The 26,999-nt window shown below is 46.7% G+C and overlaps 1 protein-coding gene across 4 annotated transcripts in view; it reads left to right on the top strand.

Annotated features, from left to right (window-relative positions):
* FAM120B (family with sequence similarity 120 member B) overlaps positions 1 to 25,692 on the top strand; it is an 80,314-nt gene extending 54,622 nt beyond the window's left edge. For 2 of the 4 annotated variants that reach the window (XM_079146144.1, XM_079146143.1), the window contains exons 7-10: positions 2,679 to 2,885; positions 4,012 to 4,120; positions 7,004 to 7,096; positions 22,489 to 22,678. In XM_079146144.1, the coding sequence (XP_079002270.1) occupies positions 2,679 to 2,885; positions 4,012 to 4,120; positions 7,004 to 7,096; positions 22,489 to 22,529 (450 nt within the window). In that variant the 3' untranslated portion in view covers positions 22,530 to 22,678. Of the gene's footprint in view, positions 1 to 2,678; positions 2,886 to 4,011; positions 4,121 to 7,003; positions 7,097 to 22,488 lie in introns of all 4 variants that reach the window. The other 2 variants (XM_079146145.1, XM_079146146.1) reach the window with 2 other exon arrangements.
* The last annotated feature ends 1,307 nt before the right edge of the window (positions 25,693 to 26,999 follow it).

Here is a 26,999-nt window from a genome sequence, read left to right as displayed (position 1 = left end):
TTATTTTCTTTCATTTTCAAGATTTCTGATTGGTTCTTTTTCAGTATCTCTGTCTCCTTATTGAATTTCTTATCCATACTCTATACTGACTTGATTCATTCAGGTATGTGTGTAGTGTGTGTATGTGTTTTTTCTGGGAATTTATTGATCATTTACATGACCATTTTTTTGAATTCTTTATCTGGTATTGCATTCACTTCAATATCTTTGGAGTCACTTTCTGGTGAATTGTGAACTTTAGGAGGTGTCATGTTACCTTGTATTTTCGTCTCTCTTGAATTTGTGTGCTGGGTTTTAGGCATCTGTCAGAATAAACTCTCTTCCTCTCTTAGATGTGGGCCTTTTTAGGACACAGCCTTTTTTTGCCAGTGTGTCTTCACATGCTCTAGACTGAGACCGCTTCATAGGTGTGGTATCCACCTTTTGTGTTATTTCTATTTTTGTTGTAGTAGTAGATGTCCATGAGTGGCACCAGAGGGCTCCCCTACCCCAGCATGATTATGTTTGGGGTTTGTTTCTCTCTCTCTCTCTCTCTCTTTTTTTTTTGGATTAAAGTGTAGCTGAATTTTGAATGTCATTTGTGTGTGGAGCAAGGTGGGCTGTTTTTTGACTGTTTAGCACAGTATCAGAGTCTCTACCCTTTGAACTTGTAGTGTCCCTGTGGATTCCCAGCATCTCACTGAGAAGGGGAACAAACAAGAGCAACAACCAAAGCAAATAACATACAACTTTTAAATAAAAACCTGCTGCTACTATGATATCTACAACACTAAGTACCACAAAAATAGGAATAGTGGGTTAACAGTTACTAGCAACCAAAACATTAAATAACCATGAACTAGATCTAGCATTAAAATAAACAGCAGGTGTCAGCCATGTCTTCCACAGCACTAATAAGTGCAGCAACATGAATGGTGGGGGCAGGAGTCACATAAACCAAATAGTTCTAAAAGATTACAAAACAAAAAGTTCAGTAAGATCAAAGAAAATGTGGTAAGAAGGTAAAAGAGTTTAGAGTGTTCAGAATGTGAACAGAGAATGTAGAAGAGGTGTGGCAAGTGATGATTATAAAGTAGGAGGAGAAAATATATTTGAAAAAGTAAATGAAGAGAATGAATAAGAGAATTCGATGATAGAAGAGAGAAAAATAAGCAAGGAAAAAAAATGCAAAATAAAAGCCCTAACCCTCAAAAGACAAGGAAAAATAATTATCATAAAAATGCTAAAAATGAGGGGAAAAATATAGATGTGTGTGTCTGTCTGTCTGCTGTCTGTCTGACTCTCTCCATGGACCAATGAGCACAGCAAAAACATGAAGAACATGGCTAATAGAACAGGGGTGGATGGGTGCTCAGTGCCCCTGCCAGACTGTCCTTTCCAGTTCTTTGGGCTGAGGTAGAAAAAGACAAGGCTGGTGTTTTTCAGCCCTGCCCCCTTTTGTGGTTGTCCACCACTGCAGGCTGGCATGGCCTAAAACTGAAGCTGAGTGAAGTGCTTTGTGTGACCCTGCATGGTGGATTCAGGGTGGAGGAGGATTAGGGTGACATAGGACTTCTAGAGCAGGGAGCAGCTCTGTGTGACACTTCTTGGTGAGATTATGTCATATGCATTTGTTAGAACCATGGAGTCTATAGCATGGAGTGAGCCCTCGTGTGAACTGTTGACGTTAGTTAGTGAGTTAGTAGACCCATTGCTTTTGACAGACCATCCCTGGTGAGGTGTTGATAGCAGGGTGGCTTTGCCATGTGGTTTCAGGACATGTGGGAAATCTCTGCACCTTCTAAGGAATTTAATTTTTGAAAAGATGAATAAAATCAGTACCCTTTGAAAATGTAAGAATTGGAGCAGTGTGGTTGCAGTAGAAGGTGTGTACACAGCATGCTACTCACATAAAGATGCAATGAAAGAACTTCCCGTTGGTACAGGGAGAGCTCAAGTCAATTGGACCTGTCCTCGAGTGTTGTACCTGGTACCAGTGACACATGAGGAATCAGGCCACCTGAGCTGTTGTATGTAATAAATTTGCCCCACAGAGACCTCTAGGCCAGAGGAGTTTCCCAGACTCCTGAGGAGTAGCCTGGTAAGGGAAGACTCTCTGTGCACTTTTTATGAGTTCAGCAGAACCTTGATACCAAAATTGAACAGCAGCATCATGGGAAATGAACATTTTAGGCCTGTTTCATGAAAAATGATTCAAACTTCCAAAACAAATTTAGCAAGTTGACTCTAGTAATATGTAAAGCTTATAGTACTTCATGGGCAAGTGAGTTTATTTTTGGAATCTAAGTTTGATTTAACACTTGAAGATTACCATGGTTCACTTTTTTTAAAAAAATATTTTTATTAGTTGTTGATGGATCTTTATTTCATTTACTTATTTGCATGTGGTGCTGAGAATCAAACCCTCATACGTGCTAGGCAAGCGCTTTACCACTGAGCCATGGCCCAGCCCCCGTGGTTCACTTTCTCAACACAGTAAATGGGAAAATAAAGAAAAGTAGCTATATTAATGGAGTCCCAAAAGCATTTGATTAAATTAAGTCCTATTCACGGTGAAGACAGCAGAGCCCACGAGGCCTGACCTGGTGCCCATTGCTGGGCATCTGCTCTGAGGAGTTAGCATCCTGGTGCTGAGACTGCCCTGGTGTTGACTGCTGTTCCATGCTCTGTCTCTGCAGCTTGAGTACATCAGCCCCCGAGCTGTGCAGCTGGGGTCCCTCCTGGTCCGAGGCCTCACCACTCTGGCCCTGGTCAATAGTGCGTGTGGCTTCCCTTGGAAGACAAGTGAGTTCATGCCCTGGAATGTGTTTGATGGGAAGCTTTTCCATCAGAAGTACCTACAGTCTGAAAAGGGATATTCTGTGGAGGCTCTTTTGGAACAAAATGTGAGTTCTGTTTTTTTTGCACATTCAGAAACAGATCCAGCAACCTGAAATTGCAGAGTCCTAGAGTTGACGTTGGAAGACCAACTGGACTGTCAGTCCTAATGGGCATGTAGCTTTAGGAAAGCAAATGTGCTCCCCAGAAACCTTCCCTCCTCCCAGGCACGGAGGAGTCTTTCAGCTGACCTTAGGTCACTGGCTGTTTCCATGGCTGCTGTCCTGATGGAGGCTGGAGCCACTCCATAGCACCAGACATGAACTGCAGTTCACTCTCCCCGCAGAGGGGCCCACAGACACCAGGCCAGCCCAGCCTGGGAACCTCGACACTCCTGAGTCCTCCCATGTTGTTGGGTCATGTGCCTCTCCAGATTTCTATGCACCATTGCTGCCAATCCCTGCAAGACTTCCAAGTAGGGATCCACCAGGCTCACTTGGAGTTTCAGGGGAAATATTTGGTGATGTGTTGCCACCACCATATCTCAACAAAAAAAGAAAAAGTGTCCAGGGTGGCATAGAGCTGGCATAAGTGTCCAGGGTGGCATAAGTCTTAAGAACTTGGGAGCAGCCCAAATTATGAGCAGAAAGGCAAAAGAGAGTAAGAGGAAAAGCACGCCTCAGATTTGGGCGTCACTGCCACCGAGGTGAAAGGAGACAGCCTGAGGGTGCTTCTGGGAGCCTGTCCCAGGCCTCTGCCTTGTATCTGATCTCTGGCCAGCCCAGAGATTTAAAGAATTCAGGCAAACGGGACAGAGTGCTCTCTAGTAAGGGTAGGCTGAAGGAGAGCGAGCTTCCTCCCCATCTGCTGCTGTCTATGACCTCGGCCTCCCCACTAAGTGCTCTTTCGCGGAGAAGGAGCGAGGTCTGTTGAATGCACAGACTGTGGCAGTCACCCAGCTGGTTGTAGCAGTGCTGCGAATTGGTTTAACCTATGGAAGACAAACAGGCACAGCTGTGTGCTGATGCTCTGCCAGGGGAGGTGGGGGAGCAGCCTTCCAAGCCCTCTTGTCCTCTAGGGAGCAGAGCTCCATCTTGGCTGGTTCAGTGTCCTTGGGTACAGGGCCCCGTGTGGGAGTGACCTTGCTCTTCACAGGACCCAGCCAGGTCTCATTTGCATCTAATCTGTTCACAGAGATCTTGGCTCACCAAATTCCACAACCTGAAGGCAGTGGTCTGCAAGGCCTGCATGAAGGAGAACCGACGCATTGTGGGCAGAGGGCACTGGAGCTCACACCACACAGGTGGGCAAGGGTGGGCACTGCACCACACTGGCACTGGGTGTTCTGGGCCCAGGACAGACCCAGCTGCTTCTGTGATTTAAGCAGAGGTGGATAGAAGTGCAAGTTAACATTGATGGGATAGGACTCTGCCCAGTGGATTAAATTTAGTCCTGTTGAGAAAACAGTGTTCAGAGGGAAGCCGCTTGTTCTCGAGTGATGAAGTGCTCTCTCTGGTGGAAGTCCTGCCTTCCACATTCTCCAGGGACAGGGGTCACTGGGGAATGTTTACAAAAACAGAGACGTAGTAGAAAAACTTGAGAGTGTGAAGAAAGTGCGAAAGGAAGGACGAAAGCCTCACTCTAACCCCAAGGGGCAGGCGTCGCAGACTGCTGTGTGCTTTTCCTGTGCTTCAGCCTTGCACTCACTCTCCATGTGGCTTGTCCTCTGCTTTTCCGTGTAGCACCTGACATGTTGCCCTGAGATGAACATAGGCTCTCCACTTGCCCCTTCGGCTTCACAGCTGTTCCCATCCTTCTCATGGTTCAGAGTGCTTCTGTGTGTGTTGTTTCCTTAACAGAGAATTGTAGGTCAGGTGCAGTGGAATTTCAGGAAAGTGTGGCCAGCATGTGTTCTCGAGTCCATTTTATCCCTTTGCACCTTCACCAGCAGTGGTTAAGGGTCTTAGGTCACATGCTCAACAGCACTTAAGGATTCATTCCTTGTCGTTCATCTGATAGGGGCAGAAGTATCTCATTGATTGGGTGTTTCAGTGTATCATGGGGCTGGACACCCCACTGCTTGCTTGGGGGTGGGGGTCTCATCCTCCTCCTCCCTTTCCTTGTTTGCTTGGTGTCTGAACTGTAGCCTTCGCAGCCTGATGTTCCTCCTGATGGAGTGAGAGCTTACCCCAGGCCCCTGCCCACCTGGCTTCCTCTAGGAGTCTTGATTGGCACCAGTCCTGTAGACTTCACCTCAGAGACTGTGTATGACCCAGCCTTTCAGGTGTCCAGTCCTCCTGGCTTTGGGTGTTGACCCATTAGGGAGAGCAGCTGGGTGAGGAGGTGCCCCAGACCAGGAGAGGGCATATCTTTTTCCCAGTTGCTAACCTTTCCTCTGTCTTCTAGCTTTAGCCTAGCAGCTGCAGGTGGGTAGAATACGAGACCCCAAGCATCACAGAGTAATCGTGCCACCACCTCCTGCATTGTTGTTCTCGTGGTGGTTGGCAGCCTGGGTCTCCGCCTACCCTGTGCATGCTTTTCTAATTTGGATCGCTCGAGAGTGGGAGAGATGGCAGAGAGCCTTGCTGATGGCTACGTGCCAGGTGTTTTGAGGTGGCTGCCATCACTGGACCTTGCGTGCCCAGACTCCTGGTCATGCTGCCATGTGTGCCGTGAGGAGAAAACACCACAGTGCTACATTGCTGCCTACTCATGCAGTTGCATAGTGGACTGTGGAGCACACCTCCCTTGAGGTGGCTTCTGGAGCCAACAGTCAGGAACACAGGGTCACGTGCAGCTCAGTGCACCAGCACGGATCCAGTGTTGCCACACAGAAGCCTCCAGAGCTGGAGATGTGATGCATTGGCTTGATAGAGTGGGCAAATTACAGATAGCTGGTCCAGCAGTAAGGGAGGCAGTCACAGGGCCACCCAGGGGGCCCAGCACTGGAGCCATGGCAGGAAGTCCAGTGGGGGTGGAAGGTTAGTCGTTGGATTTGGGAACATCCCCACAGTGAGAGAAGAGCCAGGAAAGGTTAGTAGGAGCTGGATACAGGAGGCTGTTGAATGCCAAGTTCAAGAGTTGACATTTTTATCATCTGCAGATTGGAGAGCTTTTGAAGGCTTTTAAAGCGATGTAGTCAGAAATACCACTCTAAGCTGGGTGCATTGATGCACACCTATAATCCCAGTGACTTGGGAGACTGAGGCAGGAGGATCACAAGTTTGAGACCAGCCTTAGCAATTTACCAAACCCCCTGTCACAAAATAAAAAACAAAAGCAGCTGGGGGATATAGCTCAATAGTAGAGCCCCTCATGTTCAATCCCTAGTATCAACAAAAAGAAATACCACTTACGAGCATATCTGCACCATCAGCAGAGGAGAATGGGGGTCAGGCTGGAGACGGTCCTGGGCCCTCACAAGTGGTGCTGGAAAGGAGCCAAGATGACCCTGGTGGCATGTGCTTGCACCCTGGAGGCCCCTCAGTCCTCTCCCCTTCTTATGATTAGAACCCAAAGGGGCGTGATCTGGACCTACTGTGCAGGTCCCTGTTCTTGTGTTCACAGTGGCTCCATGCAGAAGAGGGGCTGTGCCTGAGACACCAGGAACACTGGCCAAGGCCATGCTGCCTAGCACACACGGCACAGGGCTGTCCTCAGGGACGCGTGTCTGTAGCACGGCACCTGTGTCTCGACCTCTCTTTGTAGGTGGAGTACCAGGATGCTGAAAGAAATCGTCCTGAGTCAGGCCTTCTAGTGGAGACAGATGGCACAAGGAAGCAGGGTTTGGGAATTCATGAACATTTACACTCTGAAGCATGTGTTCATGAGTTTGAGGAGCTCCTGAAGTCCCAGGTAGAACGTCCCCTAAGGACGAGTTGGTCAGGGGCATCAGAGGTGGACCCATGCCTCCTTTCAGGGGTGGAGCTCCTGGCCCCGTCACTCGGGGGCGACCACCTTTGGAAGGAATGTGGTGGGGCATCCTGTCTGTTGCCCTCAGTCTTTGGCACCAGGGAGACTCCCTGTGGCAGGTCCTGTGCTGCCGTCCTGGCTACGCACGCACAGCGTCCTCCCATTGTGAGCCCACTGAATGTGCAGGGACTGCTGACCCTGTGCCACCTGCCATGCTGTTGGACTTGGGGCAGGACAACTGTGCCATGCTGACGTGCTGACCATATTCCCACAGGGAGGTGGGGAAGGCAGGGCTCCGGCTCCCACAGGACAAGCTCTGCGTGCGGCCATTCTGGGCAAGGACAGCCGTGGAGGGACCAGGGTCCAGGTAAGAGGCCATGTGCAGCGTGCCAGCCTCCGTGCCACTCTGCTGTGCAGCAGGCTTACTGCTCCTGTCCCACGGTGCTGCTCACTGCTGGAACGGGGCGCGTGGGCGTCCGTCTCACTGCCCAGCCCCCTGTGGGCAGTCCCTGCTTGCTGCTGGTCTGTCTGCTCTGGCCACTTCATTTTCTGTCGGTTCATTCGTCAGCTCAGTACCCAGTTTTTGCAGTTTACGTAATGGAAGGCTTTTACAGAGATTACATGCAGAAAGTTCATTCTTTTAATGGAAAATAAGGTGCCCACAAAGGGTTCTGGTCGTTTCCCTGTCACGAGTCACACACCTAAGGGCTCATACGGACACACAAGCATGGTGCGGGAGATGAGCCTTACCCTTGACTTCTTAGACGTGGTACAGGCATCTAATGCTCATATTTTGCTGAATTTAGTACACAATAATTTTACTTAAAACATAGAGAACCTCATCATTATTTAAGCTGATTCCTTAGTTTCAAGAATCAAACTTTATAGACTTTAGAATTAGCTAAAATTTTTCATCCTATTCTTTCAAACACATATTCATGGTATTTTTATGCTTCTAACCTCCACGTTGTGTGGCAACTTCTCCCACTGCTCAGCTTACTCTCCACGGTACGGCAGGTCTTGAGCATTACTCAGTTGTCGTGTGTGGCACCGTCTCTGGGGACAGCTTACACAGGTGTTTGCCTCAGGGCTGTGAGCAGCAGTCCTGTCCAATGCTGAGTCCTGCCCTCTTGTCCTTGTTTGCTCATTTAGCACACATCAGGGCTGATGAGTGTCTTGCAATGCCCACCCCTGGGCAGGAGAGGAGTGCTCTGCCAGTGCAGACTTAGGTTGCTTTGGAATGTCCTAGAGCTCAAACCTGCAGACTCTGCTCCTCCATATCCTGCCTACCACCTGGGCCTCCCTGGCCAAGTGGACCACCTCAGTCACATGCCTTCCCTCATGGTCTCCAGTGCAACACACGCATGAGGGTCACTGCCAGTTAAGCCATCTGCTCATCTGCCTGTGCAGTGTTCAGCAAACTTGAGGTTGCTCTTAATTTAGGAGGTACAATACAGTTCACTGGACTAAACCACAAACAGGGAGCCTGGAAATAACCAGGAGGCCTTTAGACTTGCCTAGAACCCAATGGTGCGACCCCTGGGTAGCCCTGGGTTCTGCTGCAGGGCAGGTGGACCAGCTGGCACTGGCCTGTGGACTCTGCGGCATGGAGCACGTGTGGGCTGCTTGAGAAAAGTGCAGCATTCTGGCTTCTCGTTCTGTAAGGTCGATAGGGTTCCCCGTGAGCTGGGTGCTAAGAGAAATGCAGACCTCACAGGCAGACCTGCCCCTGCTCCTGGCTAGTGATGTGTAAGCCAAGACCTGATGGGGGTGAGAACAGCTGCCAGGTGTGTGAGGAACGTGGGGCAGAGAGAGGACGGCCAGCAGGCAGCAGGAAGTATGTATGGCTGTGGGAGGAAAGGATGTGGTGCTTGGAACTGACTGCAGAGGGACATTTGGCCTTAGTGACCAGTGCTGTAAACCTGCTGTGTTAGGCTGGCCGTGATCCATGATGGCCAAATGGAAACACAAGCAAGGGGCTGGCTTGGAGTAGCCACTTGGGTGAGGTGTGGTCCTTGACCATCCATGTGCCTATCCTGCCCTAGATAGGTTTGAGCAGCGTGCACCCTGACGTCGGGCACCCAGTGAAGGTCAGGGCTGTGCACTGAGGCTTTGGTCCCTGGATGAAGCCAGTCGCGTGGACTGGGCTGGGGCAGGAGCTGGTGGCCTCACTTTAAGGCACTGATGTGACAGGGCATGACTGGGTCTCCCCTGCAGAAACCACGGTCACTTCTCCAGCCAGGTGAGAAGCTGCCCTGCTTCCAGCCTTTCCCATTAGCAGAACCCACCATTGCCTAAGAGTGCTGACCGTGGGCCTTCGCACTTACACTCCTGGCTTCAGATCGTCTCCTTCCTGCACTGCTAGATCTAGGTGAGGACAGGTGGCAGCTGGACCTGCGGGCAGGAAAGAGGCCATGTGCTGCAGTGGGGTCAGCATGCGCTAGCAGAGTGCAGCCCTGCTTGGAAGTCACCACGTCTCCTGGGAGGGACGATGTCTTGGGAGACCTCCCAGGTTCCTTGGGCTTCACAGGAAGCTGACCTAGACTGCCTCTTTGTCCCTGCAGCTCTGCAAGTCTGTGACTCTTTGATCCTGATTTTTCATGGTGGGTGAGCCAATGATCAATAGTAACACCAGAGGGACAAACAGAGAAAGGGTGGGATGGTTATTACAGAGTGGCCATCAAAGGCCAGCCCCAGTTCTGTGCTGGACCTGCTGCCCATGGCATGGGGAGAACCACAGGCTTCCTCACCTGCTGCCCTCTCCAGAGTAGCCGCACAGGCTTCCCTCTCCAAGCTGGCTCACCACATCCTTGGCCCCAGCCGCATAGACTGCCCAGTCCTCAGGCCGTGGCCAGCAGGCAAGGTCCCTGGCCCAGCGCTGTGCCTCCAGCACTGCCTGGGGGTTGCCATCACCATTCTGAGCCTCATCCCACAGCATTTCCAGTGTTGCTTTCCTGGCTTGACTGCAGTGCTTTCTCTCATGTATGTTGAACTGTTTCATTAAGGGATATTTTATTTTCCTGTCAAAAACAAAATAGTCCATTTTACCTCAGTATATTTGTTGTAAAAATAATACAGCAAGAAACCCCGCCAAAGCTTGACAGCAGCCTGGACCCCGTGAGCAGCTGTCTTCCAGGCACCAGGACGGACCAGGGCAGGGCCATCAGGCGGAGCGTGTGCCCTGGAGAGCATTTCGGGTGTTCTCTTTTCCTTGGGCACTTTCAGAGAAACAGGAGCATGGCTGAGTGTGGTGAAAACCTCTCTTCCTTGCATTGGTAGGAGACAATTGGTTTCTTCCACTTTGGTTAGCAGATAATACAACAGTGTCTGGAAACCTGTCCTCCTCAGGCAGTGTGGACAGCAGAGGCCTTCGCTAGGATAGAGAGCAGGTGTCTCCCTTCCCCCTGGTCTGGATCCGAGGACGTGTCCAGCCCGGAGCCTGCGCCAGGGCAGTGCCTCCTTTGGCCTCTACATGCACGCTGGCTTGTCCTAGCCCAAGCACCTGCCGGTCCCTTGGGAGTTTTCATAGGCCCCACCTGTGGGCAGCTGTTCTGGCTTGTGACATTGCAGCACAGGCTTGGGGTGAGGGTAGCACTGAGCACCCACCGGGGCGGCAGCTTCACAGGACCTGGACCCAAGGGGACTCATCATGTGGGATGCCAGGAGAAGACAGGCTCTGTGAGTGGGGTACAGAGAGGCAAGAGCCAGCAGGCTGGCTCTGTGGAGGTCAGGCAGATGTGGGCCCAGGCAGGATGGGCTTCTGGTGGCCCCATGGGGAGGCGGGAGGGGCTCACAAGGGGTCATTCCCCATACTGCTTTCTGACAGTCTGTGCCCCATGGGGAGCTGGAAACCTGGCACAAGACCCAGGGTCACACCCAGTCCTGCAGCCTTCCCATCCCTCTCCTTGGGCTCCAGCTTCCTCTCATGAATATCAGTGGTCACACCTCAGCTGGCCGGTGGAAACACTCTTTCTTCTGCCTGCAGTGTCCCTTCCTCCCTCAGGAGTTGGTCCTCCCTGGGCTGCAGGCCCTGTTGCCATTCCACACCAGATGTGTATCTTACAGGAACTGAGTGTGCACTGACTCAGTGAAGCAAAGGCTCAGTGGTTGGCACCCTACTCTTACCACATGTGTGGGACACACATGTTCCTGAGCTCGGTCTCAGTGCCCAGGTAGCAGTCTTGGCTCTTGTTGGATGCTGTCGTCAGAGCCAGCTCACCGTCAAGTGCCCAAAGTACTGGCTTTAATTCCAACGCATACGCATAAGTTCACATTTCAGTTCTGATATATGTTGCCTTGGGGTTCCAGGCATGTTATATAAAGTCAGGTAACTGGAAATGGCATATAGTTCCTCCCGACCCAGAAAGGAGCAGAGGCAGAGTGTGGGCAGTGAGGCGTAGATGGGCAGCCGGTCTAGGGTCCCTGAGACCACGTGCTGGGTGAATGTCAGGTGGAGGCTCAGGCCTGGCCTCAGGCCCTCTCAAGGCAGCTTTTGTGTTTGCACCTGGCCATGCATGGCAGAGTCCCCAGGCTGGCCATGGTGTCTTCTGCTCTCAGAGCTTCTGTGAGAGATGTTGCTGCCAAGTCCGTCTTGGGGCTGGGGTCTAGATTTTCATGGTAATTGCTGTGTTTTGCCCACCTTGAACTCCCATTTTTGTATTTCTTGGAAATACTCAAGTAGTCTTAAGTAGAAAGTTGCCAGTATGTCCGGGACAGTGTCAGCTGGCAAAAGTCTTTGTGTTAGGAAAAAAACACCGAGTGCCTCATACTGAAAGTGTCCAGTTACCACCAGAGTTGACAGGTTTCCAGCATCTGACTGTGGCCTGACCGCTATGCACTGGGTGGAGCTGAGGCCCCAGGCTCTTGGCAGGGAAGGCCTCTGGAAGACTGAAGGTGTAGAAGGCCTCCTGGGAGACCGGAGGTGTACCTAGAGGGGCCAGCGTGAAAGCCTGGGGCCCAGCCCCACCACCCTGAGAACAAGTGTCCCCAGAGCAGGTTCTTCCTCCCCTCACCCTGCTCAGCCCACCAGCAGAGGCCCACATGTCAGAACCCAGCCAGGAGCTGTGAGGTGCCTGTGTCTGCACCTTCTCTCTCTGGGCTGATCTGAAGGAGGCTCAGCTCATCCAGGCAATGAGGGAGAACCATGCCCTCTGGCACCCGCCCCAGCTGCCAGCCTCGTCCTGGAGCCAGGGGTCATCAGGGTGGCTGTGGGGCCATACTTCCTCGTGCCAGAAGAAAGCTAAGAGCAGGCAAGAAGTTTGTGGTTAGGTTTTTTTTTTTTTTTTTTTTTCCTTTTTTGATATATTTTTAAATTTGTTCTAATTAGTGAAACACAACAGTAGTAGAATGCATCTTAACACATCATACATAAATGGAGTATAACTTCTCATTTGTCTTGTTGTACATGACGTAGAAGCACACCAGTCTGTAATCATATATGCACACAGGGTAATAATGTCTGATTATTCTGTCCTTTCTTCCCCTATGCCCCTTCCCCTCCCTTCACTTCCCTCTGCCTAGTCCAAAATACCTCTATTCTCCCCTAACCCTCTCATTGTGAATTAGCACCCACATATCAGAAAATATTCAGCCTTTGGGTTTGGGGGATTGGCTGGCTCATTTCGCTTAGATATTCTCCACTTCCATCCGTTTACTGTCAAATGCCATCATTTCATTCTTCTTTAAGGCTGAGTAATATTCTGTTGTGTATCTATACCACAGTTTCTTTATCCATTCATCTGTTGAAGGCCTAGGTTGGTTCCATAATTTAGCTATTGTGAGTTGAGCTGCTATAAGCATTGATGTGGCTGTGTCACTGTAGTGTGCTGGTTTTAAGTCTTGGGTATAAACTGAGGAGTGGGATGACCAGGTCAGATGGTGGTTCCATTCCAAATTTTCTGAGGAATCTCCATAGTGCTTCCACAGTGGTTGCACCAATTTGCATTCCCACCAGCAATGAATGAGTGTGCCTTTTCCCCCACATCCTCGCCAACATTTATTGTTGCTTGTATTCTTGATCATTGCCATTCTGCCTGGAGTGAGATGGAATCTCAGCGTAGTTTTGATGTACATTTCTCTATTCGCAAGACATATTGAACATTTTTTCATATATTTGTTGATTGTATTTCTTCTGTGAAGTGCTGTTCAGTTCCTTAGCCCATTTATTGATTGGGTTTTTTTTTTTTTTTTGGTGTTAAATTTTCTGAATTCTTTATATATCCTGGAGTTTAGTGCTCTTCCTGAGGTGCATGTGGTAAAGATTTTCTCCCACTCTGTAGGCTCTCTCTTGATGTTATAGATTGTTTCCTTTGTTGAAAAGAAGCTTTTTAGTTTGATTCCATCCCATTTATTGATTTTTTAGGGGGTGCGGGGGGGTACCAGGGATTGAACTCAGGGGCCCTCAACAACTGAGCCATATCCCCAGCCCTGTTTTATTTGATTTAGAGACAGGGTCTCACTGAGTTGCTTAGCACCTCACTGTTGCTGAGACTGGGTTTGAACCCAAGATTCTCCTGCCTTAGCCTCCTGAGCCGCTGGGATTACAGGAGTGCATCACTGTGCCCAGTCTATTTATTGATTCTTGATTTTACTTCTTGCACTTCAGGAATGTTACTAAGGAAGTCAGTTCCTAAACTGACATGGTGGAGATTTGGACCTACTTTTTCTTCTATTAGTTGCAGGGTCTCTGTTCTACTACGTAAGTCTTTGATCCACTTTGAGTTGATGTTTGTGCAGGGTGAGAGATAGGGGTTTAATTTCATTTTGCTACATATAGCACCATTTGTTGAAGAGACTGTCTTTTCTCCAGTGTATGTTTTTGGCACCTTTGTCTTATATGAGATAACTGTAGGTGGGGTTGTCTCTGTGTCTTCTATTCTGTACCATTGGTCTATGTGTCTGTTTTGGTGCCAATACCATGCCACTTTTGTTACTCTGGCTCTATAGTATAGTTTGAGGTCTGGTATTGTGATGCCTCCTACTTCATTTTTCTTGCTAAAGATTGCTTTGGCTGTTCTGGGTCTCCTATTTTTCCAAATGAATTTCATGATTCAAGAATGTCATTGGAATTTTAATGGGAATTGCATTAAATCTGTATAGTGCTTTTGGTAGTATTTTGACAATATTAATTCAGCCTATTCAAGAGCTTGGGAGATCTTTCCATCTTCTAAAATTTTCTTCAGTTTCTTTCTTTAGTGTTCTGTAGTTTTCCTTGTAGAGCTCTTTCACTTCTTTTGTTAGATTTCATTCCCAAGTTTTTTTGTTTTGTGGATTTTTTTTTTTTTTTTTTTTTGTCTTGTCTTTTCTTTCTTTGAGGCTATTGTGAATGAGTTAGTTTTCCTAATTTCATCACTGATGTATAGAAATCCTTTTGATCTATGGGTATCGATTTTATATCCTGCTACTTTGCTGAATTCATTTGTTAGTTCTAGAATGTTTCTGGTGGAATTTTTTGGATCTTCTAAATATAGAATCCTTGGCAAACAGAGATAGTTTGAATTCTTCTTTTCCTGTTTGTATCCCTTTAATTTCTTTCTCCTATCAAATTGCTCTGGCTAGAGTTTCAAGGATGATGAATACAGGTGGCGAAAGAGGGCATGCTTGTCTTGTTCCAGTTTTTAGAGGGAATGCTTTTAGTTTTTCTCCATTTAGAGTGATGTTGGCCTTGGGCTTAGCGTAGATGGCCTTTATGATGTTGAGGTACGTTCCTACTATCCCTAGTTTTTCTGGTGCCTTGAACATGAAGAAGTGCTGTGTTTTGTCAGATGCTTTCTGTGCATCTGTTGAGATGTTCATATGATTCTTTAAGTCTATTGATCGATGAATTAGATTTATTGATTTCCATATGTTGAACCAACCTTGTGCCCTTGAGATGAACCCCACTTGATCATGGTGCTCTGTCTTTTTAATATGTTTCTGTATGCAGTTTGCTAGAACTTTATTGAGGATTTTTGTACCTGTGTTCATCCGGGATGTTAGTCTGAAGTTTTTCTTTCTTTGATGTGTCTTTGTCTGGTTTTGGTATCAGAGTGATACTAGCCTCATAGAATGAGCTTGGAAGATTTCCCTCCTTTTCTATCTCATGGTATAATTTGAGGAGTATTGGTGTTAGTTTTCCTTTGAAGGTCTCATAGAACTTAACTGAAAGTGTCTGGTCCTGGAATTTTCTTGCTCATTGTTATTTTTAAGATATGAAAACTTTGATCTTTTTTACCAGGAGATGGTTCTGCCCCAGGTCTCTTCCCAGCATTCCCTCTCAGAATGTCAGAAAGCAGCCCGCGCACTGTGAGTTAGGGACAGGAGCCTTGGGCTCAGCAGCCACACGCTCTTTCTGTTGTGGCAGAGAGTCTCCTGTGAGCCCTGTGGTTTGTGAGTCTGTGTGCAGCCGCGGGCGGACCTGGTGTTCGGGGCAGTTCTCACAGCTGCCAGTGAGCACGACCTCCCCGGGGATCACGTCCACAGAATCGCAGCTTGGGCTTTGACTGTATCTCTTGTCGCTTTGAATCTTACGTTTTTTTTCTTTTTTCCAACCTTTTCCCTGACCACCTTCCTTACCTTCTTTTCCCTAACCTCCTCCCTGATCTCTCCTCCCTAATCTCATTTTATCTGAATCCCTCTTTAAAAGCCCCTGTTGCTGCTGATGGACAGAAATCAGCCTTTGGGACAGGAGTCCCCTGTGCTTCTCCTTTGCTAGCAAAGTAGTAAACCTTCTTCCCTTTTCTCAAAACCACGTCCTCGTTATTGGATTGGCATCAGGGACATAGACCGAGATTTTGGCAACAAATTTGGCACACAGGTGGGACCCGAGAGCAGCCCGCTCCAGCTTTCTCGGGCAGGTCTGGTTCTCCAAGGAGCTCCACTTCCATGCCGAGGACACAAGGTGGCTGGTGAGTTTGTCGAGAGCCGACTGCTGGAGAAATTGGGAGACAGTGTGAGTTTGCCTTGGACCAAACCAGAGCAGCCTTTCCTGTGAGTGAAGGGAGGGACTGAGGGACTGTCCCAGCTGCTGCTGAAGCTCCTTTTGCTTCAGGGAACTCTCGCCTTCTCTCCCCGAAGTGCACAGTTGCTCCTTCAGTTGCTCTAGTTTGAGAAACTCAGAAAAGTCACGATACCCTTGACCCTTCGGTAAGTCCCCCCACCCCTGCCGGTGTGCACGCCAAGACCCTTGATTCCACACCTGGTTCCTCTGTGGGAACATCTGGTCCTCTTTCTGGGGACATCTGTGGCGCCAGTGGTGTAGGAGTCACGGGTAAGCGGCACTCGAGAACCTAAGGACGTGTACTCCCTTCTGATCTGTTCTCTCTTCGCATTGCTGATAGTTTCCTTTGCTGAGAGAAAGCTTTTTAGTTTGAATCTATCCCAGTTATTGATTCTTGCTTTTATTTCTTGTGCTATGGGAGTCCTGTTAAGGAAGTCTGATCCTAAGCTGACATGTTGAAGATTTGGACCTACTTTTTCTTCTGTAGGATGAAGGGTCTCTGGTCCGATTCCGAGGTCCTTGATCCATTGTGAGTTGATTTTTGTGCGGGGTGAGAGATAGGGGTTTAGTTTCATTCTACTGCATATGGATTTCCAGTTTTCCCAGCACCATTTGTTGAAGAGGCTGTCTTTTCTCTGTTGCATATTTTTGGCAACTTTGTCTAGTATGAGAAAATTGTAATTATTGGGTTCCTGTCCATGTCCTCTATTCTGTACCATTGATCTACCTGTCTATTTTGGTACCAATACCATGCTGTTTTTGTTACTGTTGATTTGTAGTATAGTTGAAGTTCTGGTATTGCAATACCCCCTGCTTCACTCTTCCTGCTAAGGATTGCTTTAGCTCTTCTGGGTTTCTTATTCTTCCAGATGAATTTCATGACTGCTTGCTCTATTTCTGTAAGGAACGTCATTGGGATTTTAATTGGAATTGCATTGAATCTGTATAGCACTTCTGGTAGTATGGCCATTTTGATAATATTAATTCTGCCTATTCAAGGGCATGGGAGATCTTTCCATCTTCTGAGGTCTTCCTCAATTTCTTTCTTCAGTGTTTTGTAGTTTTTATTGTAGAGATCTTCTACCTCTTTGGTTACATTGATTCCCAAGTTTTTTTTTTTTTTTTTTTTTTTTTTTTTTGAGGCTATTGCAAATGGAGTTGTTTTCCTCATTTCCCTTTCAGCTGTTTCATCGCTTGCATATAAAAATGCTTTAGATTTATGCATGTTGATTTTATAGCCTGCTATTTTGCTGAATTCATTGATGAGGTCTAGAAGTTTTCTGGAGGAGTTTTTTGGATCCTCTAAATAGAGAATCATGTCATCAGCAAATAGAGACAGCTTAAGTTCCTTTTTTCCTATTCATATCCCTTTAATTTCTTTGGTCTGCCTAATTGCTCTGGCTAGAGTTTCGAGGACAATGTTGAATAGAAGTGGTGAAAGAGGACATTCCTGTCTTGTTCCCATTTTTAAAGGGAATGGTTTCAGTTTTTCTCCATTAAGAATGATGTTGGCCAGGGGCTCAGCATAAATAGCCTTTACAATGTTCAGGTATGTTCCTACTATCCCTAATTTTTCTAGTGTTTTGAGCATGAAGGGGTGTTGTATTTTGTTGAACGCTTTTTCTGCGTCAATTGAAATAACCATATGATTCTTATCCTTAAGTTTATTGATTTACGGATGTTAAATCATCCTTGCGTTCCAGGGATGAACCCCACTTGATCGTGGTGCACAGTTTTCTTAATATGTTTTTGGATACGGTTTGCCAATATTTTGTTAAGGATCTTTGCATCTATATTCATCAAGGATATTGGTCTAAAATTTTCTTTCCTTGATGTGTCTTTACCTGGTTTGGGTATGAGGGTGATATTAGCTTCATAGAATGAGTTTGGTAAGGTAGCCTCCTTTTCTATTTCCTGGAATACTTTGAGAAGTATTGGAATGAGTTCTTCTTTGAAGGTCTCATAGAACTAGGCTGAGAATCCATCTGGTCCTGGGCTTTTCTTGGATGGTAAGTTTTTAATGCCTTCTTCTATTTCTTTGCTTGATGTTGATCTGTTTCAATTGTGTATGTCCTCCTGGTTCAGTTTGGGAGGAGCATGTGTCTCTAGAAATTTGTCAACGTCTTTGGTATTTTCTATTTTGTTGGAATACAGATTTTCAAAGTAGCTTCTCATTATGTTCTGTATCTCAGTGGTGTCTGTTGTGATATTTCCTTTTTCATCATGAATTTTGAGTTTTCTCTCTTCTTCTCTTTGTTAGTGTGGCTAAGGGTTTGTCTATTTTGTTTACTTACTCAAAGAACCAACTTTTTGTTTTGTCAATTTTTTGAATTCTTTTGTTTCACTTTCATTGATTTCAGCTCTGATTTTAATTATTTCCTGTCTTTTACTACTTTTGCTGCTATTCTGTTCTTCTTTTTCTAGGGTTTTGAGCTGTAATGTTAGGTCATTTAATTGTTGACTTTTCATTCTTTTCTGGAATGTGCTCCATGCAATGAATTTTCCTCTTAGTCCCGCTTTCATAGTGTCCCAGAGATTTTGATATGTTGTATCATCATTCTCATTGACCTCTAAGAACTTTTTTATCTCCTCCCTGATATTTTCTGTTATCCATGTTTCATTCAATAGCATATTATTTAGTCTCCAGGTATTGAAGTAATTTCTGTTTTTTATTTTGTCATTGATTTCTACTCTCATTCCATTATGATCTGATAGAATACAAGGCAGTGTCTCTATTTTTTTGCATTTCCTAAGGGCTGCTTTGTGGCATAACATATGGTCTATTTTCGAGAAGGTTCCATGTGCTGCTGAGAAGAAAGTGAATTCGCTCATTGATGGATGGAATATTCTATGTGTGTCTATTAAGTCTAGGTTGTTGATTGTTATTGAGTTCTATGGTTTCTTTGGTTTTTGTTTGGAAGATCTATCCAGTCGTGACAGTGGTGTGTTAAAGTCACCCAGAATTATTGTGTTGTGGTCTATGTGGTTCCTGAAATTGAGAAGGATTTGTTTGATGTACAGGGATGCACCATTGTTTGGGGCATAAATATTTACTATTGTTATGTCTTCCTGATTTATGGTTCCCTTAAGCAGTATGAAATGTCCTTCTTTATTCCTTCTGACTAACTTTGGCTTGAAGTCCACTTTAACTGAAATAGGGATGGAAACCTCTGCTTTTTTTTACTGAGTCCATGTGCATGGTAGGATTTTTCCCATCCTTTCACCTTTAGTCTGTGGATGTCTTTTTCTACGAGATGAGTCTCTTGCAGGCAGCATATTGTTGGGTCTTTCTTTTTAATCCATTCTGCCAGTCTGTGTCTTTTGATTGATGAGTTTAGGCCATTAACGTTCAGGGTTATTATTGAGATATGATTTGTATTCACAGTCATTTGGGCTTATTTTCGGTTTTTAACTTGGCTCGGTTTCTCCTTTGAGTGGTTTTTCTCTAAGGTAGTTCCTCCCTTTGCTGACCTCCATTGTTGTTATTCATTTCCTCCTCATGGAATATTTTGTTGAGAACATTCTGTAGCACAGGCTTTCTATTTATTTTTTTCTTTTAACTTTTGTTTATCATGGAAGGATTCTATTTCATCTTCAAATCTGAAGGTTAGTTTTGCTGGGTATAGGATTCTTGGTTGGCAACCATGTTCTTTCAGAGCTTGAAATATGTTGTTCCAGGCCCTTCTAGCTTTTAGAGTCTGGGTTGAGAAATCTGCTGATATCTATATTGGTTTCCCCCATATGTAATCTGGTGCTTTTCTCTCACAGTCTTCAAAATCCTATCTTTATTTTGAATGTTAGGCCTTTTCATTATAATGTGCCTTGGTGTGGATCCATTGTGATTTTGTGCATTTGGTGTTCTGTAAGCCTCTTGTATTTGATTTTCCATTTCATTCTTCAGTTTTGGGAGATTTTCTGATATTATTTCATTGAATAGGTTGTTCATTTCTTTGGTTTGTATCTCTGTGCCTTCCTCAATCCCAATAATTCTTAAATTTGGTCTTTTCATGATGTCCCATAGTTCTTGGAGATTCTGTTCATGATTTCTTACCACCTTCGCTGTTTGGGCAACTTTATTTTCAAGATTACATATTTTGTCTTCATTGAGGTTCTGTCTTCCATGTGGTCTAGTCTTTTGGTGATGCTTTCCATTGAGTTTTTTATTTGGTTTATTGTTTCCTTCATTTCAAGGATTTCTGTTTGGTCTTTTTTGAGAATCTCTGTCTCTTTGTTGAAATGATCTTTTGCTTCCTGTACTTGCTCTTTCAGCTTATTGGTATTACCATTCATTGCCTGCATTTGCTCTCTTATCTCATCCTTTGCTTCGCGAATCATCTTAATCATGTATAATGTGAAGTCCTTTTCTGACATTTCTTCTAACATACTGTCATTGGATTCTATTAATGTAGAATCTAGGTTTGTTTGGATCATTTTCTTCCCTTGTCTTTTCATGTTGTTCATGTATCTTCCCTTCTAACAGTGCAGATCTGGGGTATTGCAGATTTCCCCCTATAGGCTTATAGTGGCCCTATAGGTTTCCAAAACCTTTCCTTTAAGGGGAGATCAATATTAGCAGTACCCAGTTCAGACAGTATGCAATCCTAGACCAAATAGCTCCTGTGAGGACATTAACAATATTGTCATAATAAACAGGATGAGTTCAATCATTATATTCAGAATAACAAACAGGTTTGCAATAATGTCTGCAGTTTCTAATGGAGGACAAAGAGGATGCAGAGGGATGTAGAATGTGGCTGTTAATGGGATAAGAAAAGAATATACAGAAGTTCTAGATAATAGAAAGGGTGAGAGTGTAATCAAAAGAAATTGGATGTTAGCATGCAAAAGAGGGAGAAAGAGACTCTGAGGGAACAGGTAACCAAAAGGAAAAGAGAGCAAGAAAAGTAAAGAAATAAAAACTTAAAATTGTTCAATAAGGAGAAAAAAGAAAATCTACACTATAACAGTCATATAGTCTTCAAACCTCCCAGTCTTCAGTAGCCTGATGCATGAGAGGTACCTGACAATGAGCTTCAAGTCTCCATTAGGCCGGGATTTCCCCCACAAAAAGATGGGAGATACGGCTTCCAGGATTATCCAAGATGGGCGCTCTGGCTTCCAAGTGTGTTGGCAAATGGGAAGCTGCAGCTCAGGGTGTAGACATAGTCGGCTGGAGGTCCTGGAGGCAGGGTGCAGTTGATCAGGCAGGGGTCCTGGAGGTGGGGTGTGTTTGGTGTGCTTGCGGGATCCTGGAGGTGGGGTGCAATCAGTCGGTCTTGGGTCCTGGTGATAGGGCGCAGTTAGTCAGACTGGGGGTCCTGGCGGCTTGGAGCAGTCAGTCAGTGTGAGGGCCCCAGAGGCGGGGAGCGATTGGTCGGGCTGAAGGGTCCTGGAGACGGGTCTCAGTCAGTCCAGCCAGGGGTCCAACGGGGCCTGGCTGTTGTCTCAAAATGGCAGTAGCCACGTGTAATCAAACCTGCAGCTACTATAACAGTGAACTTCCAGGCAACAGCAGGCAGCTGGCACTCCACTGGGCGGTCGGTGATCAGTTTGCTGACTATTGTTGGATGAATGGTGGTGAACCTCGTGCGGTGGGTGATGGATAGGTGTAAGGCAGGTGATGGACAGGCCAGAGGCAGGCAAATGGCGGATGATAGGCACCTGACAGTGAGCAATCTACACTCAAAAAAGGCGTCGATATGCTGGCAGACTGCAGGTGATCACCGTAGACAAATGAGGTAAACAGCAGGGGATCGATAAGCAGCAAAAACTGCCTCACCAAGAAACAGATATCCTCTGCTTGAAACCCAAGTTACAGAGCGACAAGGAACGCAGCCTCCCTCTAGTCCACCATCTTGGATCTGAGACCTACAAGTCTTCTAACCGCCTACATGGATGAACTTGGGTCTGTTTTTCAATGATAAGATTATGAGACTGTCCTCACAGTTGTCAGAGACTGGCCAAGATACTAATTGTTTTTGTGCTAATGATTTACAAAAAAGTAAAGCTTTGCTGTCTTTATTGTTGTCTGAGCATGATCCCTGCTCTGCGTGTACCTTGTCCAGTCACCTGCCATCTGCCACTGTGGACCTCTGGACTGCTCTGGTGCTGAATGCCCTTAACTGTTAACTGTCCACACCCCACCTAATGGAGAACAAGGACTTTGAGTTACTTCCTCCAACTTCACCCCTTTTCAGCAGGAAGCAGCTTGGAGATGTCGTTGCCCACTTTCCACAGAAATGGAGGCTAAAAATTGACAGCGGGGAAATGTAACGGGTTCACCTGATGCTTTGTATCCCTCGTCACTTTGAATCTTACATGGTTTCTTCTTTTTCTTGATCTTCCCCCGATCATCTTTTCCCTAACCACCTTCTCCATGATCTTCTTCCCACTGATCTTCTCCTCCCTGATCTCTCCCTAATCTCTCCTCTCTAATCTCATTTTCTCTGAATCCCTCTTTAAAAACCCCCTGTTCCTGCTGATGGACAGAATCACAGCCTTGGGGACAGGAGTCCCCTGTGCTTCTCCTTTGTTAGCAAAGCAATAAACCTTCTTTTTCCTTTTTCTCAAAACCATGTCCTCATTATTGGATTGGCAGTGGGGACAAGGACTCAGCTTTTGGCCACATAATGGATGATTGTAGAACAAACTTAATGCCAGGTGGCCACAACTGAAAAGAGAGTATGGTTCCATTCTCATGTGCTCAGAAACGTGCAGTGCGTTCTGTTGGATTGTTTGGAAAGGTTTGTTTCTCACTCAGGTTGTCATGTTGTTTGGTGCAGGAAGCAGACCCCATGAGCACGACCAGTGGAGGAGGTACTAGTGTCCCCATCTGCATCCCCAGAAGCGCCAGGAGAAGCCGTCTGCCGCTGGGTCTTGCACAGGCTTCCCAGGGCTCATGTGCTGCTGGATCTGTCTCCTGGTTCAAGACAAGTTTGGCTTCTGCAGTTAAAACGAGGAGGATGTGGCTCCTGCCCAGCCTCACCTGCAAGAAGGGAGTGACTGTGGGACCAGCGTTTGCTTGAGAAGGGAAGACACCTTGCCAGCGGCTTCTCCTGTGGGTCTCCTCACAGGTGTGCCGATCGCACGGCCCAGAGCAGTCGTCGTTGACTTGGCATTGTGTGACCAGTAAGTGGGTGTCTTAAGTGCACCCTGCTCTTTAATTGGACACTAGATTGTGAGGATGCTTTCCACATTGCTGCACAGTGTGGAAAAGTGGTGTCTAACAGCATGTGGTATTTCATGAACTGTTTTCTCATTGGAATTCTGACAGGTTTCCAACTCTTTCTTCTCTTGGTTCTTGGAAATATTTGAAAGAAAGGAAGAAACAACTGGGCACTGTGGCCACGCCTGTAATTCCAACAACTCGGGAGGCTGAGGCAGGAGGATTACGAGTTCAAAGCCAGCTTCAGCAACTTAGAGAGACCCTGTCTCAAAATTAAAAAAAAAAAAAAGACTTTTTAAAAAACAGGGAGCTGGAGTTGTGGCTCAGCATTTGTACCAAAAACAGAAAAGAGAGAAAGAAGAAAGGGAAGGAACAAGTCCACGTGCCCTCCCGCTGGGTCAGGGCAGGAGTGGGGCTCATGGTCAGGTTGCCTTCTCAGTTCTTTCAGCAGTGCATGGGAGGTCAGGCTGGTTCTCAGTGACCAGAGGGCAGCTGGGGCAGTGCCTCCGGGGATGGTGCACTGGATGCTCTTTACCTGTGAGTGGTGAAGAGCTTTTGTTTTTTCAAAATGTTTTTAAATGAATCCAAGTTCAGAGTGACCCTTTCTACAGGAGAATTATCAGATAACCCTGGAATTGGAAATTGGATCCCCACACACCGGGAGCTTCACCTCTGGGGAGCGGAGGTGGAAAGCACCTGGGTGGGGCTGAGAAGACAGCATCTCATAACTCAGGCTTGCTGCCTGTCTCCACTGGGGCCTGAGAGCCGACCGCCCCGCCGGGGTCCCTCCCAGGCCACAGCGCAGATCTGGAGATGCTTGATTCTCTCAGGAAACACTCCCTTCTGGTTCCTGGAAGACACACCCTTCTGATTGCTGCTGTGTTCAAGCTCAAAACAAGCCCCCAGGCACACTGACCCCCAGGTTCCCCTCTGCACCTGGTGGAGGACCCTGCCCAGCAGCTCCCTGGGCTCAGTGCCCTGCTTATCTTGTGCTCAGCAGCGCAGGATGTGGGCTCCAAACTTCTGTGCACATCTGTACTTCTTAGGTCTGAAAATTCAGGAGCCCCTTGGTCCAGCTCACGGCTGAGGGTGTTCAGAGGTGGTTGTGCTTTGCTCAAGCCCGTCATGGCATCTACGGCTCTGCTTCCTGGCTGTGGGGATGGGCGTTGCCCACTCTGTGGGTGCTACACACCTGAGGACCCCACTCCTGCCCGTTCTCTGTTGCTCCTTGGAAACCACAGCTGCCTCTAGAAATCCTTTCTTTGCTGCTTATGTGTGTTTCTGTGAAATAAATTTCTCACCCCTTAGACTGAGAATGGACTTCTGAGAAAGACATTTCCCTTCATAATACCTAAATTCTGACTTGTCAATAAAGTATTTGTTCAGTTCACAAGCTTAAGTTATCTGTTGTGTTCATGTGAACCTCATTCCATTTGAACACCAATGCGCTAGGTGTTGTGTAATCTTAATGTTGTTTATAAGTTTTTTCTCAGTCCAGTTTTCTGATAGAATCTATCAATTTTAAATTGCAGAGATTGTTTTGATTACTCATAATTCATATTTTTTATTAGGAAGACATTTCAACATCCAGTTAATCAGGATCTTTGTGAAGAAAGGAAGGCATTTGAGAGGCCTGTGCCCCCATGGACGGGCACAGGCAGACCTCCTGGCGAGGTGCAGGCACTGGACAGGCCTGTGTGTCTGGAGTGGGCTGAGACTGCATTTCCTGCATTTGTATTATTGAAAAAGTGTCCTCTAGAGTCAAGTGAACTTGTTTAGGACCAGAGGTGTACAGAAACATCTCTTTATCTAATATTCCACGAATGACACTCTGCCACTGCATGGGCGGTGTTTGGTTTGGATGTGAGGTGTTCCCCAAAAGCTCACATGTGACACAATGCAAGGTTTGGAGGAGAAATGACCGGGTCATAACCTTGACCTAATCAGTGAATTAATCCTTGATGGGATTAACTGTGGTGGCTGGAGGTGGGTTGGGTGTGGCTTCGGGTATATATTTTGTATCTGGAGGGTGGACTCTCTCGGCTTTCTGATGATGTGAGCTGCTTCCTCTGCCACGCTCTTCCGCCATGATTCAAGCCCAGAGGAATGGAGCCAGCCTTCTGTGAACTAAGACCTCTGAAACCGTGAGCCCTCAAATAAACTCTTTCTCCTCTATAATTGTGCTGGTTGGGTCCTTTTAATCACTGCAACGAAAAAGCTGACTAAAACATGGTCATATGTGTCTATTTGCGAAAATTGATGTAAATAGAGGGTATGTTATCATGTATCCAAAATTTTGCCTGATGCTGTCAAATTACATTCAAACACAGAGGTGCCCTTGTGCTCGGTCCTCACTTGTCACTCACTACTGGGTGCAGATGGCCAGTCACCTATGCTTGCCACTCTCCTGCAGCCTTTGGACTGGTGTCACTGTGCGTCACCCAGAACTGAACGTGAGACCGCGGAGGTAGTCACTGTCCACCAGCCATGCCTAGGCTCCCGCTTGTGGCTCCTGCCTGGGGAATCTGCCTGCAAAGGCTGGTTAGTCGTCTTCTCAGTGTGGCTTCTGGATTCTCAGGACATGTGTCTCCAGAGCTGGAGAGCCCGGCAGCAGACCCGGCACCCACATAATCCTGCCTCAGAAGTCCTGCAGCATCTCATCCCTGCCCTCCTCTGTCACCCAGGATTAGAAAAGGCCTGTCCACATTCAGGAGATGAAGCCGACACTGGCTGCAGGGAGCAGGGACCAGGTTCTGTGGCCAGCCTCCCAGTCATCCCCTCACATTCAGCAGCATACCGAATCTCTCGCCATCCCGCTGTTGCCCACCAGCCCTTGCTGCTGTCCTTCTGCCTCCTCAGGACTTCAGCTCTCCGCTCTCCCAGCATGGCTCCTGTGGCCGACCTCAACTGTGGCCTCACCATCACCACAGCTCCGCCTCGTGACCTCAGCTCCAGACACTTCCCTGTATTTCGCGTTGGTGGCCCATCAGCCCATCACTCCTACCTTTCCGAGAGGAATGGGTGCGCTAGCAAAATGAGCTCTTCGCTTAGCAAGAATGCAAGGAGTAAGCAAAGTCAATAAAATGTACGGTTATTGATTGCCAGGCAGTTACTCGCTAAAAGCAAATTAAGCAAAAATAATTGGAAACCAAAGTCCCAGTTTATCACAAGGAAAGTGATTAGTGCTTCTGGGTAACGTGGTAAAAAGGCATACTATTTATCTTATTCAGAACCTAGGTTTCTGTCAGATCCAGATGTATACTAAGATGTATGCTACAGTGTGTCTAAAATGTAGGAAAGTACACTACAAGATTTTTAAGAGGACAGTCATAGTTTTTAATCTTTATGCTGGAATCATAAGTCAAAATTTGAAGTAAATACAAGGAGAAATAGATACAATGTTTAATGTACATTTCTGTCAGAAATCAATGTGTCAGGTAGACCAAGAATAATAATAAAGAAAAATGACATTTGAACAAGTCAGTGGTCAAGTTTGCTTTAAGAGAAAATGTCTTATTTTATTTTTGAAACAGTAAACAGTTCATAACATTAGATTCCGAAGTCAATCTCAAAATAATGAGAAGCCAAGTTGCTCAAATCCTATGAGCCATATTTTCTGCTTATAATAAAATTAATTATAAATCAACAAAAAAGGAATAAAAAGCAAAAATCCTTCTACTTAGAAATTAACTGTTCTAGAATATTCATTGAGGAAATAAAAATCAGAACTCTTTAAAAACATTGGTAGGCGGGAGTGTGCTGGGCTTGGTGGAGTCCGGGAAGTAGTGTCTGTGTGCACTTTGGTGACCGCTGCCCTGGCAGACTGTCTGAAGTCTTGGGCTGCTAAGTCGTGGTTAATCCCATCCATTTGGCCATTCAGCCCCCGTCCCGTGGCAGACCAGTCCTGTGTGCCGCCCGGTGCCGCTTGCTGGAGCCAGACGGCAGGAGACCACTGACCACCACTGTCCCACCCAACTCAAGTGGCTGCCATGGAATCAAAGGAACAACACCTCTGGGCCTTCAGACTTCTGTTTTTGCTCTTTTGGGATCCAGATGTTTAAGGATCAAGACAGTCAAAAGCAGCCATGTACCAGAGGAGTTTGTGAAACTACCAATGTGGTCAGGAAA

Source organism: Sciurus vulgaris (assembly GCF_902686455.1).
Source record: "Sciurus vulgaris genome assembly, chromosome: 7".
Lineage (NCBI taxonomy): Eukaryota > Metazoa > Chordata > Mammalia > Rodentia > Sciuridae > Sciurus > Sciurus vulgaris.
Note: the sequence above shows the minus strand (reverse complement) of the source record. Positions and strands in the feature narration are given on the sequence as shown.